The sequence below is a fragment of the Paraphaeosphaeria sporulosa genome (assembly GCF_001642045.1).
Source record: "Paraphaeosphaeria sporulosa strain AP3s5-JAC2a unplaced genomic scaffold CC84scaffold_5, whole genome shotgun sequence".
NCBI classification, from domain to species: Eukaryota; Fungi; Ascomycota; class Dothideomycetes; order Pleosporales; family Didymosphaeriaceae; genus Paraphaeosphaeria; species Paraphaeosphaeria sporulosa.
The window spans coordinates 1995173-2010658 of NW_017253364.1; the positions used below are offsets into that span (position 1 = coordinate 1995173).

General features: G+C 53.2%; 8 protein-coding genes across 8 annotated transcripts; 5 read left to right on the forward strand and 3 right to left on the reverse strand.

Annotated features, from left to right (window-relative positions):
- The first annotated feature begins 163 nt into the window (after positions 1 to 163).
- On the forward strand, positions 164 to 1312 carry CC84DRAFT_745235 (uncharacterized protein). The gene is made up of 2 exons (XM_018187281.1): positions 164 to 621; positions 685 to 1312. The coding sequence occupies exons 1-2, from the start codon at positions 279 to 281 to the stop codon at positions 1116 to 1118; spliced, it is 777 nt and encodes a 258-aa protein (XP_018036465.1). The 5' UTR covers positions 164 to 278; the 3' UTR covers positions 1119 to 1312.
- Positions 1258 to 2146, reverse strand: CC84DRAFT_1245054 (uncharacterized protein; the record flags this gene model as incomplete). The annotated part of the gene is made up of 3 exons (XM_018184177.1): positions 1258 to 1661; positions 1804 to 2034; positions 2119 to 2146. The coding sequence occupies 3 exons, from the start codon at positions 2144 to 2146 to the stop codon at positions 1318 to 1320; spliced, it is 603 nt and encodes a 200-aa protein (XP_018036466.1). The 3' UTR covers positions 1258 to 1317.
- Positions 2147 to 4025: 1879 nt separating this feature from the next.
- On the forward strand, positions 4026 to 4976 carry CC84DRAFT_1217372 (uncharacterized protein; the record flags this gene model as incomplete). The annotated part of the gene is made up of 1 exon (XM_018182887.1): positions 4026 to 4976. One exon carries the CDS (start codon positions 4026 to 4028, stop codon positions 4974 to 4976), a length of 951 nt encoding a protein of 316 aa, XP_018036467.1.
- Positions 4977 to 5220: 244 nt separating this feature from the next.
- On the reverse strand, positions 5221 to 6792 carry CC84DRAFT_1145964 (uncharacterized protein). The gene is made up of 4 exons (XM_018176533.1): positions 6626 to 6792; positions 5683 to 6578; positions 5497 to 5635; positions 5221 to 5446 (listed from the first exon to the last, which is right to left on the reverse strand). Exons 1-4 carry the CDS (start codon positions 6708 to 6710, stop codon positions 5256 to 5258), a joined length of 1311 nt encoding a protein of 436 aa, XP_018036468.1. The 5' UTR covers positions 6711 to 6792; the 3' UTR covers positions 5221 to 5255.
- Positions 6793 to 7122: 330 nt separating this feature from the next.
- CC84DRAFT_1176163 (uncharacterized protein) lies at positions 7123 to 7723 on the forward strand (the record flags this gene model as incomplete). Its single annotated transcript, XM_018180199.1, has 2 exons — positions 7123 to 7305; positions 7382 to 7723. 2 exons carry the CDS (start codon positions 7123 to 7125, stop codon positions 7721 to 7723), a joined length of 525 nt encoding a protein of 174 aa, XP_018036469.1.
- A 1731-nt stretch (positions 7724 to 9454) lies between these two features.
- On the forward strand, positions 9455 to 11190 carry CC84DRAFT_1196273 (MFS quinate transporter-like protein QutD; the record flags this gene model as incomplete). Its single annotated transcript, XM_018181450.1, has 3 exons — positions 9455 to 9557; positions 9607 to 10020; positions 10073 to 11190. The coding sequence occupies 3 exons, from the start codon at positions 9455 to 9457 to the stop codon at positions 11188 to 11190; spliced, it is 1635 nt and encodes a 544-aa protein (XP_018036470.1).
- A 107-nt stretch (positions 11191 to 11297) lies between these two features.
- On the reverse strand, positions 11298 to 12476 carry CC84DRAFT_1176165 (GroES-like protein; the record flags this gene model as incomplete). Its single annotated transcript, XM_018180200.1, has 3 exons — positions 11298 to 11936; positions 12034 to 12200; positions 12278 to 12476. 3 exons carry the CDS (start codon positions 12474 to 12476, stop codon positions 11298 to 11300), a joined length of 1005 nt encoding a protein of 334 aa, XP_018036471.1.
- A 195-nt stretch (positions 12477 to 12671) lies between these two features.
- Positions 12672 to 15250, forward strand: CC84DRAFT_1245070 (uncharacterized protein; the record flags this gene model as incomplete). The annotated part of the gene is made up of 4 exons (XM_018184178.1): positions 12672 to 12691; positions 12752 to 13119; positions 13183 to 14573; positions 14680 to 15250. 4 exons carry the CDS (start codon positions 12672 to 12674, stop codon positions 15049 to 15051), a joined length of 2151 nt encoding a protein of 716 aa, XP_018036472.1. The 3' UTR covers positions 15052 to 15250.
- Positions 15251 to 15486: the final 236 nt, after the last annotated feature.

Sequence of the window (15486 nt, forward strand, 5' to 3'; positions counted from 1 at the left end):
TCCTCCCCAGCTCTGCTGCCACTAACAGCAGACCCAATGGACTTTTGAGAGTGATTGTTGGACTGGTCAATGGCTCTGGAATACGGTGAGCGGTACTGGGACCGATGGATGTGTGCGCGTCGGCGCTGCTGGGCCTGGTGCCTCAACATATGTTCCCTCCCACCACATCACACTGAGCGCGTCATTCAACACTCTCCTCCTCTTCGACGCTGATCGACAAAACAACAAGATCCCATATACTCCTCAACTACGTCTCCCTTTGCCGGAGCGCCCCAAAGATGCCCACGCACGAAGAGCTCGAGGGCTGGAACGTCGAAAAACAGGCCTCGGACGCAATGACAGCCAGTACACTCGCACCCCGCCCCGTGACGCCCGTGCATGCGGTGGACGCCCCTTGCGGCATCACGACGACACACAGTGTCTTCCACGTCCCATCGAAGAGATATCTGTTTAGGGCTAACGACCCTCGAGGCGTGCCGAGCGACTTAGACGAGGAAGAAATAGCGTTGATGGAGACCACGGCATTTGGGCCGCCGGTGGATGGACGGGCGGTCGAGGCCATCCGCGCAGAGTCCTCGTTCGCAGAATTTGCAGCTAAGGAGACGGAGGAGGACAGGAATGGTGAGTCACCCCCTTTCTTTTCACTACTCCTTACTCACAAAGGCTTGTACTTACTAGCTACAGCCGCCCTCCTCGCCGCCCGGCGCAAGGATGTACAGCGCGACGTACGCAATCTCGCGCGCCTGGATGCGCAGCTTGAGGCACTGCGCTTGAGAAAGAAGCTCGTGAGCGGCCTGAAGAAGGAGGTCCTTCATGGGGGAGATGTGAGGGTCGTGGATGCATTGGTGGGATGGGAGGTGCCGCGGAACTCCCTGGGGAAGATAGTGGATGGGGAGTGGAAGCCCAAGGTGGCAGGCGGCGAGGCGATGGTGAAGAGTGATTCGGGTCTTGGGGCCGTTGGCGAGGAGGACGATGATGACGAGGATGCGGATGCGGATGAGGATGGGGATGGGGAGGAGGATGAGGACGAGAACCAGGACCAGAACGAGTGGGAGAAAGATGACGTTGGCAACGACGACCGCGAGGAAGTGAGCCCCAGCGTCGGACATCCGCTCTGAGCATCGCTTCCCACCTCACCTCAGCCATGCGCCGCGGAGCCCACGACCATCACGAACCGAACGCAAACTCCATCCCAATGAAGCAGGATTAGAAGAAAGAAAATATAATGCAATCCCTATGCCTACATTACTATACATCCCACATACCATAGTCCTACACCCCCCTCCCAACCCCCCACTTCTTCTCCCACTATACCAGCTATGAGACCCCCTTGGCGAGAATATTCCCAATCTGCCTGCTCACAAACTTTGTCCCCTCGGCCTTGATCGCAGGGACTGCGTACTCGTTAAACAGTTTCTTGCCTTCCTTTTGCCACTTGCTTTCTTTGCGCTCGGGGCGGGGCCGTCGCCTGTCGTCGTCCTTGTCCTTGCGGTGCTCGCGGGGTGCATGGTCCCGGGGCTCGCGCCGACGCTCCTCGCGGTGGTGAGGACGGGAAGGAGGCGCGCGCCGATGGTGCTTGTCGTCGGAGAAGTAGTCCTCGTCCCTGTGCCGGCGCCGACGGGGTGCGTAGTAGTCGTCTGCTGGGGGCGAGCGGTCGTGGTCTGGAGGTCGGGTTAGGAGGCATTGCTAGCTGGCTCTGCTATGTAAAGGGGATGGTAGGGCGCTAGACGGGCGCAAGCACGATGCAGAGGATGTCAAGGGGACTTGGGTCTGGGTTTAGATCTAGGCCGTGAGACTACTTACTGCGAGGGGACCGGCGTGGGGGCGGGTGCCGCGGTGGTGGGCTGGTGGACGAGTGCGAGGATGCTGGGGGAGGGGGTGCCCGGTAGGTGTGTGCTCGGCGAGGACGGTCTCTGTCTGCACCGTCGTAGCGTGGGCGGCGGGGGCGGGCGGTGGATGCACCTGGTGGTGGTGGGGATGGTGCTTGGGGATGGGGTTGGGGAGGATAGTGGCGGCCTCCATACTCGTCCATGTCTGCGGAAGTATCGTTAACGTCAATCCCACAAGTTATAGATGTATGTATGTATGTATGTTTGATTTGATACCGTGGTGACTTACGGATCGTTTCGGCGTACCTCCCTGCCATTTTCTTAGAGTGGGTTATCTGATGGCTGATACCGGGCACAAGGTAGTGTCTCGTAAAATAGTATACAAGATCTGAATTGCGCGCGGTATGATAGAAGAAGCGTTGCTAGCGACGTGCTTAGTTGTCTTGATGGTGTTGAAGCTTTCGTCGCTCTCTCGCGTGCCTGCATCTAAGCGTCCTCATCACCTCCCTATAACTCTTCCCTCCCCCACGTTCTATCCCACACAGCCCCTGCATTTCTTCTTCCCCGGCCTCACACCCCGCATGTCGTCATTCCCACGCTCCCATCAATAAAATACCGCGAGCTTCTCCAGTCGGAGAGAATGTCGTGAGCGCTGCGCTCCAGTAGCGGTTGCAGTTCTTGGGGAGTATGCAGAGGTGTGGAGCGTGGGCTTTGCGGGTGTGTGCTGGCGCGCTGCGAATGGGTCGTTGATCATGTGTGCTGCGGTCATCGTGCGTCTGCGGCGACGACGCTGCACGCGATAGGAGCGGCCCGTTTCTGCATTTGCCGGCGTTTATATGTAATTCATCTTTTTTGGATTATCGACCATCCTGGGTGCGGTATTCGTGGGGCGAAATACCGATCTCAGGGACTACATGTGCGGAAGGGACGTACCAGGCCCAAGTCGGATAACCAGAGTGGTGCATGTCGCAAAACTGCCCTGTCGGGCAATTATCGCAAAGGCATTGATTGCAGCTGTTTTTAGTGCCATGCGTGGTGCTTGTTAGCGGTGAGCTTTATTAGACAGTGTGGTGAGCCTATTCTGGCTAAGAGAGTGTTTGAGCGAAGGATGGTCATGCACCAGTGCGGCGCTAGATCGCCTCATTTGATGGGTGAGTTGCTTAGTCCTGACTAGTATTAGACCTATCGAACATTGTTCTCTTATTCGAAGCAAAACCATATCAAGGCCGCGCTATTTGAATGTTGTCACCCGGGTTCGACGAGGGTGTGAATACGATATGCGAACGGAAGCTCTGGAAGCCTTCGACTTGTGATTGTATTCTACCATTATTTGCCTGGAAATCAAATGTTCCCAGATCAAGATCCAAAGGTCAGGTTCCCATGTTTCTCCTACAAGTCATTTACGGATGTCTGAAACAGCAACGTGCAGGTACATAACATCGCTGGCCACTCTTAAGGGCGGGTGGCGCCTGCTATTATTGCAGGTCCGTGCACGGTTTTGGGGGCTGATCTCCGTGAGAGGCTTGGCTACGTTCACCAAGCAACAGCTATTCACTGTATCTATCCGCATCGCAACACCGCTACTCGTATGCTCAGGACACCTCTACACGCCTTTATATGGCAGTATGCAGGCTCAACGAAGTCGACAAAGGACTGAAGTCCGGCATATTCGGCTGTCACGAAAACGCCTCTCGACAGGAAGCTCAATCCTGTTTCCCGAACCGTCACCCAGCCTCAGCTTGCCAAGACTGACCCGACAGATGCAATTTAAGCCTTCTTTCTGATCCTTCTATAGGCTTTGCGCGATCTTACGCCGCGATCCAGGCGTTATACCAATTTCCAAGTGACATACAGACTCCCCCAGATGTCCTTCGTCTCATCAAAATGCCAACGACGGCAGGCTAGTGCACAACCCGAGTGTACCATTCCCTGTTATACTAAGCGGCACGGGCTGGCGATACACACGGGCATGGAGAACCAGGCTGAGCGCTTCCGCCCGCGTGCTCCAGCCCTCTTATTCGCCCCCAAGCATAGATTACCTCGCTCTTTCCGGCCCTCTGACAAGGGTACGCAGTTTTATGGATGGATTCGGTCTTGGCTTGCAAGGTACATCTGGGTGGCAGTGCCCATGTAGTTGCGAAGTTCTTCCCGGTTTTCCTCCCTCGTGCGCGAAGTCCACTTCCACAGCTTCCCAACATGCGTGTTTTTCCTTCTCTAGTCTTGTGCTCTTGCTTAGCGACTGCAGTCCTTGCATTTGGCTCCTCGTCATGCTACTACGCCAATGGCACGGAAATCAGCAACACCGAGATTAAGCAATGCTCAGATGGAGTCACAACAGTATGTTGCGCATTAAACCGAGAGAACACACCAGGGAACGAGACGAATGAGATGGGCTGGACTCAGGATGAGTGTGTGCCCAACGGTCTGTGCCAGAATCGCTATATGACAGATGGTGTACCGCAGACGACCTGGTGGCTCGAATACTGCACGAATCCGGACCCGACGAGTAGCGAATGTTTAGACGTGTGCCGACACACTCGCGATGCAGCTGGTGGCTCGAGAATGACACCGTGTGGAGCTTCTTCAAATGGTGGCTACAACGCATTGGACGATACCCGAGATTCTACGAGGTGGTGTTGCGGCGACAGTGACTCATGTTGCACCAACAACATCGATGTCGTCGAGTTACCAAGGAATTTTACTGGACATGCGGTGACGTCGAGCGCTTCTTCCTCTTCCTCGACGCCTACAGCCTCCAGCACATCATCATCCCAAGCCTCGCCGACATCGTCGCCTACGCCGACCGACACCAAAGCATCGGAGGCAGGGAATAATGGTCTATCTACAGGAGTCAAAGCAGGAATTGGTGCTGGCGCTGCTGTCGGTGTCATTGCAATCTTGCTTGCGGCTTTCTTCGGCCGCAAAGCGTACGGATACCGGAAGCTGGCGAAGCAGCGCGAGGCAGAAGACAAGTATGCATTGCAACCTCATCTCTACGGGCAAGAACATAAATACGCACATACAGACTTTGCGCCTTCTGAATTGTATTCAAATACGAGTACACATCCAGCAGAAATGCCAAGTTCAGAACAACCGAGAGCACCCACCGAACTTCCGGGGTCGCATGAACGATACGACCAAAATTGATGACGTGTTTCGTCCATATAATCAAGACTACAATTTCTTCATCACGACGATGCAACGTCAACGCGACTGGGATCACGAAACACGAAGCGCGCACCGCATAGAAGCGTCATGACGAGCCGCGATTTTTGTTGGTCAATTTGACTTGTCCGTAGTTCCTCCTCAATTTGATCGGCGGAGACGGGCGTCAGCGGCTCGCCGCAACAACTGGATCACAGAGGAGGAAGCGCGACCAAGTCAGACGTGCGTGAGATAATATATAATTCTACGATACCCAATCCATTACATTTGCCTCATTTGCACCTGAAGCCACCGCTTGATCACATTCCGCCGCTCTTCCTCGTTGGCTTGTTCATATTCAGCTTCCCCTAGAGTAAGGACCACATTCCGGGCCGGCAGGTTCCCGCCCGAGGCCGAATTTTGGATTTCTTTGTAGATGCCGTAGGATGAATAGCCAATAGTTCCGCAAGCAGCTGGATACGGTTAGCACATCGAACGAATGTACAGGAAGGCAGACTCATACCTTCGCCAAAGTTGCACATCATATTACCGATACCTTTGCAGAAGCCTTTGCCCGCTCCTACTACGCCTTCTTCCCGCGCACCTTTGACGGGCATCCAGAAGAAGTCTTTTATACCGTCATATGTGCCGAGAACAAGTGTCTACGGATTGTGTCAGTCTCGCACACAAAGTTTTCGGCAACACGTACCTTTCCTCCGACTACCAGTCCACTTTTCAAGTCGAACACCTCTTCACGTGTCCTCAAGTTTTCTCCATACAGTTTCGGTGTGTTGTGGAAACCCCTCGTCAAACTGTGCGTATAGATCATGGGAGTCTTGATGCATGTCTCAACTATCTTTCGACAACCCTTGTACGTGCCGACACCGTAATGCACGATGGCCTTCGGACCCACCATGAGCGCATTCTCGGTCGGGTTCTCCCGCGACCACGTTGATCCTTGAGCCAGGCGAGCCAGTGCTGCATTGCGTTCCATCTCGCGTCCCTGGGGCCCAAGCTTTTGCCCTACTTCTATCGGCCCTCCAACAGCCCCGAGCAAAACATCTCCGATGACATCGTAGCTGCTTATTATGACAGCTGACAGAGGGTCTGTGGGATCGTGTGGGTCGCATCTTGGGGATGACGACGGACGATCAAGTAGCGATGGTACGAGTTGCAGATGTTTGGTGCTGAGGATTCCCTCTCGTAGCAGCACGGCCGCGGCTAATGGACACAGCGCCATCCCCCTTTTCTTCTTCACAGTCCATGTGGCTGGCCGGTCGTTGAGAACACTACATCGGATAGCATTCGCGTTGTCGTTCGTCCACTCTACCAGTTTCCGGGCAGATATGACTTGGGAGGAACCTTGCGAGGATGGCCGTTCGACTCGAGAGCCAGAAGCTGAACCTTCAGGTGTGTACGATGGAGATGGCCGGTCGTTTCGATTCGCGGACTGGGATCGCTCGAGAAGGGGAGTTTTTTCAGGTGTGAAAGCTTCCGCGTCGAGGCTTTCCTCGCCTGATGTGGTCATGACTGTGTATGCTGGCGGGGCGTAGAGATCTGGGTTGCTCTGCACCTCTTCACGCGTCGATGAGGCGTCATTATGCTCTGACTTGTGTCAGCCTGCTCGTTTGATTTGATCTTGTGGGACTCACCTCCAGCATTCCGGTCCCCTTCTTCTACAAGTCGTACGTTCGAGCCTTCTTCTACGAGTTGTACGCTTGGGCTCGGGGCTACCATCGTGTGATCGGTCCCTGGGGAAGCCTCTCGTATAACTGTGTCAAATGGAAAACAACTACCGAGATAAACGGTTTAGTTGACCATATCAGCGACAGCGAGTGTCCTCAGCTTCTCTTTATGTCATATATCGTCCATCGGAGGATTGGGCGGTGACATCTTGAAGGGGCAAGCGCTAGTCCTAATATGTTGATGCTTGAGAGAAACCATCTGCCTAAGTCTCAAGGCGCAGCAGGAGACGCGTCCCCCACCATCGCATTGCGGAATGGTCCCATGTAGCACCAATAACAATGGCAATCTTCGTGGCATGTCACTAGTAGATCCGTGGACCAGCATTTTTGACACTTTGGATGTTTGAATCGTCCATGGTGGTGAAGCCCCATCACGGCTGGCTTCAAGTTGCCAGCGATGTAAGATGTATCATTCCATCTGCCTCGTTTCTCGAGACAGGAGACGCGTAGCTGGTCTGGGAGTGGCACACCGGGAATTGCCAAAATCATGTAGAGAACTCCAGGGCCGAGTCAACGCTAGCAGGGGGCCGTTCCGCTTAGTCACCCAGATCTCTACCATCGTCCTAGCCTCATGTCGCTGGTTGGCTGTGAGTTCTCGCGCGATACGAATTTGGTGAAACGCAAAGCGAGCACAATTCGCAAGCTCTACTATGTGCGGTATAGCGAAAGCTTCCTAATAACGACGTGAATAGTTCGAGTCGACCTCGCTCTTTTCACTGCAATAGGATGGCCGGATTAAACAGTTGTGGTCGCACTTGCGCCAACGACTCACAGGCGGACATCACGAAAGCGCGTATCACGGGATGGTTATTGGAGAACACTTTCGTGAAGGTGATTCCGGAGGCGGCAATTGTGGAGATGACTATGCCGGAGGCGGCGATTGCGGTGGCGGTGACTGTGGCTGTTGCTAATAAGAGGCTACGAAGGAGGTTAAAACTTACTGAGAGAAGATTCCCGAGTCCCTGGCAATCTACAGTCGTTCACGGCCGGCTTTTCCGTAGATAACGTCGAAATCATCGCCTTTATTGTTTGAAGATATCTCAGAGCACTTTGATCATCTGCACAACTACGTCAGAAGACTCCACTCCACTAAATCGATACTAATGGTATTTCCAGGAACCTGGTATTATTCGTATCACTATGGTTGTATAACTAGCAAGTCTGAAACGCTTGCGGACTCTGGTGCTACGCCACATCTCCGCGTTGTCGTATCTCGTGTCTACCCAACTTCTCGCCGCAGTCCAATTTGCCCTGCACCCTTCGGTTTGGATGGCTCAAGAAGACAAAATTGGTGTATCACCGTTTATCACGGTGACTCGAAGCACCAAAGCAATTGACTACGTTTGCACTCCACTCAGTCGCAGTAAAACGAAGTGTACATCTCGACCCTGAGTCAAGAGGCGATCAAGATTATTCGTAATCTAGAATGCAAGGTCAAGATATGAATAACCTGAAAAACGCGCGGAGACTGTGTATGGTGGGCACATGCTCACATATAAAGAGGGCCTCCCCATCTCACAAGTTTATTTACTAACCACAACTTTCGAACCTGACACATACGCCCAAGATTAAGCCAACATGAAAGTAACCTACCTTGAATTTTTCGTTCTCGCAGCTCCTGCCCTGGCTGATATGTGTAAAAAAGACCCGCATTATGGAAAAGGGTACTATTGTGGTACATTTCGTTGCTCCGAGTAAAGTCGTATCATCCGAAGCATTACTCATCTCGATGATAGGCCAAATCGCCAACAAACTCGGGCGCTAGCTGCGCTACACCACCGATCCATCTCTGTCTAGTAGTGGGCCAAAAAGTGTAAATTCTGGAACTGGGTCGGGCAGTAAGTGCTTCTTCCAACTTGCCTTCCCATATCCCGTAGCTCTATCCACTTCCGAGTTCTCTGCCAGTTGCTCATTAATGTTCATTGCGACGAGCCCGTGAACTGCACCCAAAAATACATTGCGACTCGCAAGACAGCTGGATCAGGATATGTGTCAACACCATGAGTCGATGTAGACAGATTCACGTTCGCCGATGTCGACTATGATTGCGATGGCCAACTTGTCGCGCGCAGGGTGTGGTTCAAGATATCCTCGAATGTTAGGGTGAAGTATCTGGGCCCGCCGTCGAAGCCGAGTTGCTATTCTCGCTGATAGTGATGGTTTGGTGGAGCTTAGTGAATGCTGAGTGGATTGGTGAAGCGACAGAAAGAGTGGCACTTACCAGATGCCCCTATTATCCTGTATCTGCGTTGTGATGCAGAGTTTTCGAGTAGATAGCCGATTCAGATATTCCAGGATGCTCTGCCACCTTCCTTCCCCACGCGTCAAGCTGCGCTTCCCCGCACTCTTCGCCCGCCAAGCCCCACGACCAACCTGCCGAGAGTTCTTTACTACTCACTGCCTATGGAACGTTGTACACCAAGCTTGCCAAACCTTAAGCCAAGTGCATTTCCCCAGATAGGCCTCACGGATTTCCTGAAGTGGCAGGTGTGAGCAAGCATGCACACCCGCGTGAGCATCCCGAAGGTCGTTCATGTCCGAAACTTGACCGCGCGATGCGAATACAAATAAGATGATGGGAAACACGGCCTGATCCTTGGTGTTGTGTGGGTACCTATATTTTTTTTTTTGTTGGGAAGGGATTACAACATCGACCGACACGTTCACAAGAGCGTTAAAATTGGCTGTCCAAAACGACTCGTACGATACTGAGAGTATCCTCACCAATCTAGCAGTATGCCATGGAATACTCATGCAAGTGGCACGCAAGATCCGCCCGAGGTGCGTAACTGGCGCATACACATGATTGCATTGGTGGCCTCGATGTCTGCTCTTGCGAGTAAGTATCTCACTCCAGTCCTTGAATACAATCGTTGATGGTATCACAGTGGGCTACGATACAGCTGTGATTGGAGGTACCATGGCACTGAAGTCATTCATTCGAGACTTTGGATGGGAAAACGTATCCAAGTCCACGCGCGACACGATCCAGGCCAATATCGTATCGACGTTTCAAGCCGGGTGCTTTTTCGGTGCTTTGTTGACGTTCCCGATAGCTGAGAAGATTGGGCGCAAAAGAACCGTGATGATAGCCGGCCTGGTGTTTCTGCTCGGTGCGGTTCTTCAGACTGCTGCGCAGGGCAATCTCAATCTGATTTACAGCGGAAGAGCTATCGCAGGCTTGGGTATCGGCGCGTCGTCGCTCACGGTTCCTGTCTACATTGCTGAAGTTGCACCTCCGTCGATCCGAGGGAGACTTGTTGGTATCTTCGAGATTGCCTCACAAGGTGGCGGCATGCTGGGTGAGTGTATACATGCAGTTGGCTCTACGCTTCCGTGTACTGACTATGGTAGGGTTCTGGATCAACTACGCGACGGACCAAACCGTCGATGTCAACAGCAAGGCGCAATGGATCATTCCCTTGTCGTTACAATTAGTACCCGGCATGTTGCTAGTCGCGGGCATGTTCTGGTGTCCAGAATCGCCGCGCTGGCTCGCTCGAGGCGACAACTTCGATGCCGCTGAGAAGATCCTGACCACGGTACGTAGCCTACCCTCTTCGCACCCCTACATCCAGCACGAAATGGGTGAAATCCGTGCACAAGTCGAAGAGCGCAGCACAAACCACTTGAGCAAGTCAGCACAATTCAGAAAGCTGTTCCAGAAGGGCACCCGCAATCGTATGGGTATTGGTCTAGCCTTGATGCTGATGCAGTCGTTTACGGGAGTCAACATAATCACGTATTATGCTCCCCGCATCTTCGAGACTCTTGGTATCTCCGGTACTTCGCTGAAACTCTTTTCCACCGGTTTCTACGGTATCGCGAAAACCCTTGGAATGATCACTTTCACAATCATCATCGTTGAAAAAGTCGGACGCCGTAAAGGCCTCATCTGGGGTGCTGCTCTTGGTTGTATACCCATGTGGTATATCGGTGGTTACGTTATGCGCGCAGACCCTGCCGCAGCTGCTGCTCGAGGAGACATCAGCCGTGATGGGTGGGGCTATCTCGCGATGGTCTGCGTTTATGTTAACGCTTTCATCATCTGTGCAACCTGGCAGGGTATCACCTGGACCTACGCGTCTGAGATCTTCCCACTGGATATTCGCATGCTCTGTGTATCCCTCACAACTGCAGACACCTGGCTGGGCTCGTTCATCATTGCGCGCAGCACGCCGTACATGATATCCGACCTGGGGTACGGAGCCTATTTCTTCTTTGCGTCGGTTCTCCTGTTGATGGGGGTTTGGGCGTTCTTGTTTGTGCCGGAGACGAAGGGTGTGAGTTTGGAGGAGATGGACGCACTCTTTTCAAGACCGATGCATCAAGTTGTGTGGGCACAAATCAGGAAGAAACCTTTGCCATTGGATGAGGCTGAGGCGGAAAGAAAGAAGAGTTTGAGATCGAGCAGTATGGAGAAAGAGATTGGTTATGAGCATGCTGAGGTCGAACACAAAAGGCAGATTTAGGAGGCGAGATTGATTCGAACTATGTAGAGACAGGAATCCATTGCTTCTGAGAATCTCCAAAGGCAGTCTATACTTAAGAAGCATGCGGGGATGTAACGAACAGCCCGCTACACTGCCACCACCACTTTCTGGTTGCTTACTCCCGCCTTGAGCACCTTCAATCCAGCTTGGATCTTTCCCACGCCACCTTCGATCACACGGTATGGCGGTGGCACAATGGCACCCGTCTCAAGCCACTTCGGTAAGTGTTCGTGAAAGATTGTGGACCCTAGCTGGATCATGTCAGGCTTATACCAGACTTCCTCACCATGAACCATATCAGTCTTGATTCCGTCAAGCTTTGTGAGTTCTTCGGGCCAGGGCGCTGTGTGCGCAATGACTTTCGCGATAGCTGTCGAGTTGGATAGTACATCCTGCACGGAACTGAGTGTCGCCGACGAGGCGATGGTGTCTGCAACATAAGCGATAGGTTTTCCCTCACTCTCAGCTGCAGCCACGGCATCCTCAATAACAGTGTCGGAATGGTAGTCAAAGAGCAGATTGGCTCCAAGCGATCGCAAATATTCATGATGTTTCTCGCTGGCTGTGGCATACACGTTCAAGCCGGCCAGCTTAGCGAGCTGGATGGTGAGATTTCCCACGATCGAAGCGCCTCCCCAGATAAGCAATGTAGCGTTCGGCGGCTGAGCATTCGATTCAGGTTTCGGCAAGCCAAGCAGATGAAAGAGCAACAGGTATGAAGTGACCTGGACAATACAGTGAGCATGATACATGGGCGCCGGCTCTTTGGATGGAGTGCCTTACAATGCCGGTGGTAAGTGTCGCAGCCTGCTCCAGACTCACATTCATAGGCAACTTCGAAGTTGACGATGCGCGGAGCGTTGTGTAGGTCTGGTAAGACGCATTATCTAGTTTGTGAGAAATCATGCCATCTGCACCTCCAAGGACACGGTCACCGGGTTTGACGTTGCTAACGTTCGAACCTACGGCTTCCACAATGCCGCTCAAGTCTAACATGGTCAGTCTCTTGCGCACATCATGCACCTCATGAGCCCATGGAAGCATCTAAGTGCTAAAATGCACTTACCTGTGCCTAAAATGGCGGGATAGGACGGAACAAACATTCCAGTGAGCTGGCGTTTCCAGTCGAGGGGGTTGAGTCCGATGAAGTGGTTGCGCACCAGGACCTCATCAGGACCAGGTGTTGGTATCGGTCGCTCTTCAACAACAAATTCAGCTTGAGGGGCAGGCAGAATCGCCGCGAGGTTCTTCCTTTGGGTGTTCATTGAGAGAAAGAGATAGAGTTAAAGGATCAAGGGTTTAGAGAATTGTTAGCAGAGAGCATATTAGGTCTCGACTGCACTTCCTTTATACGTTTCCATGACCATTTCAAGATCGGATTTAAGTCTGTTGATTTGTTTCGTATACTTTGCAATGTTGTCGTTGCGGTGAATGTTGAATGGAGCGGGCAAATGGCCGAAATGACCGGCGAATTTGGCCGGTAGGAGTCAGGCGTGCCATTTATGGGAAAGCGCGCTCTGTTAGACACCTTCCTTCACAGGTCGGATTTATCGATGCTCCGAACGCTGCACCGTGTAAGCTGGAATCGGGGGCGATGGACCCATCAAACACTCAGAGAGAGGGAATCTCCCATCGTATCACAGCATTTCTACGAAAGTTGCCCAGCAGCACGTCTTAAACAAGTCGAGGCAAAACACACCGAGGGCTGCGTCCACATCATCGTCGACTGGTTGCCTATGGTACTCAAAGAGTACTGTGCAAGCCGGGACTACAAGGAAACTACCAGTAGAGATATTTGCGCCACGCAGACGTCATTCAGAATGTCAGCCGTAGATGTTTTTGAACCGATCAGCCAAACTACGGAACGATTGCACTTTTGTTCCCTCTGCAAAAAGCCGTTCAGTCAGGGTATGCGACAATCGCCCGAACAACGTACAGACAGGCTTATAGCGCATGATTAACGGATGGCAGAAACCTCATGTGCACGGCACATCAAATATTGCCGGCGCCGCGCTTCTCAGCAACGGCAATCTCGGCCCCAGGCTTGTCATACATGCCGGTTGGCCAAAACAAAATGCGATTTCAAAGATCCATGCAGTCGTTGTGCCAGAAAGCAGCTTGCGTGCTCCTACGGGGGTAAAGTTGCTCCGATTCACGACTCTCGTCCCGGTCAAATTGAGAGAGTGCCCTCTCATGGGACACTTTCACCCGCTCATCCGGAAAGCGACAGTGTGACGGGTCTTGGAAGGTCTGAAAACGCACCGCTATTCTCATTGGACGAATTGGCAGACATCGATCTCTTCGATTCCTTCAGCGCAGTATATCCACCTTTAGGCGACTTCCAGAGAGGCTCAACTCCACGTAAAGATCTTTCCCTACCGCACATCTTCGTTAACGAAGCGGGCAGAGGAATAAATCCCTTCGAACCTAGCTCGGCTTCCACTCTCGCCTCATCTTCTCCCCACTCCCTTCTATCTCAGACACCACTCTCCCTTGCCGTTCCCATCACATCCACAATCACCCAGCCAACACGACCGCCAACCTTCCTATCCAACGGCACCCGCAACTTCCTCCTCTCGATCATAAACTCCTACCCACGCATGCTCGCCCAAGGCACCATCCTCCCCCCCTTCATCCACCCCCTCGGCAGCCGCCTCCACTTTGACGGCCGTCCCTCTGATGCCCACACAATCAACCCTGACTGCTCGAACACTGCCACAACTCAACTCCTAGAACCACTCGAAACACTCACAACCATCGCCCGCCTCTTCCACTCTCATCCTCCATCCAACACCGACTTCCTCTGGCGCACCATCTCTACCGAATCAGCGCAAATTGACTCCACCCTGCGCACTCTCTCCCTCGGATCAACCCTCGCTGCGCTCCAATCCACCATGCTCTATGGTACTATGCGCGTCCTCCTCTCAGGCCGTTCCTACGCCGCCATAAACGCCGGCATCGTGCGCTCGATGGAGAAGCTGGCTGCGCGGTGTGTCGCGCTCACGGGTGCGGCGTTCAGCGTGCGGCATAGGAAGGCGGGTGGAGGTGGAGGGAGGCCGAGCTGGGAGGAGTGGATCTGCGAGGAAACAAGGAGGAGGGTGTCAGTGGTTTGTTTCATTACTGCGCTGACGATTGGGGCGCAGGCGGATGATCCGATCGTCAACCCGAATAACCACGTTCTGCCGTCTAGTAAGGCGCTTTGGGAGGCGCGGACGAGGGAGGAGTGGGAGGACTTGTATGAAGGACAATACACCAGTGACAACCGACCGCGGCTCGAAACAGTCGGTGACCTCGTCATTGCGAAGCTTGGACGTGGGAGTCGGAACGAGGGGCGTGCAGGTAGAGGCGCCGTAGATGAGATGGTGGGTCAGTGGTATGCGGAGATGGACGGCCTGGGGATGATGCTTGCAGCTGTAGTGGCTAGTTTCTAATCCTCATCCCTTCCATGCTCTACTAACATACTCCCAGATACGACACCCATCTTTCATCACGTTTTACTACCGCCGCCTAGACCCACGCCATGTAAAACACTACTTTGCTTTCCGTCATCCTCCACCACTCATTGCTCATCTCCCTTCATCTCCCTCGCCCTCGCCCTCGCCCTCGCCCTCGCCCTCACTCGCCTCCTCACGCAACACCAACACACAAAGAGGTCTAAACCTATCAGTGCCCTATGACCAACACAAGCACACAGTGAGGAGCGACTTACCAAAAGCTCTCAAAGTGACCAGGCCCAGCGCCACACCCACGCCCACAGAGGGCCAGTCCAGTCCAGCTTCATCTTCGTCACCGACAATGCAAGGCGCCCGAACGCCGGCTCGGTTCTTGGCGCAGGTGTAGAATGTCATCTGCAGTAGCTCTATCGTTGGTCGTTGAAAGGGACGCTGGGACGGCTTGGTGAGGTGTGGAAAGCAACGGTGACGGTGGTAGTGCTATCGTCTCCGCGAACGTGAGATTGCAAACGGCTTGGGAGTTGAGAGTGACGGGCTGGTTGGAACGCGCCAGATGAGGGTTTTTTTTTTTTTTTTTTTTTTTCGAAGCTGCGGTTGGTAGACTCTGGGTGGTGGGTGAGTATATACACGCGTTCGCGACTAGGACAAAGCTTGCGAAGACAAACATATAGCAGGCTTCACGACTCTGGAAGGCCATGTCCAAGCTTTGCCTCTGTCGGGCAGCGAAACAGGTAAGCCACCAGGTAAGATAGACACATCATTCGATTGCAGGCCCATGCAATGCATCTTGAAACCCATCCCATTGCACAAGCTACAGACACGA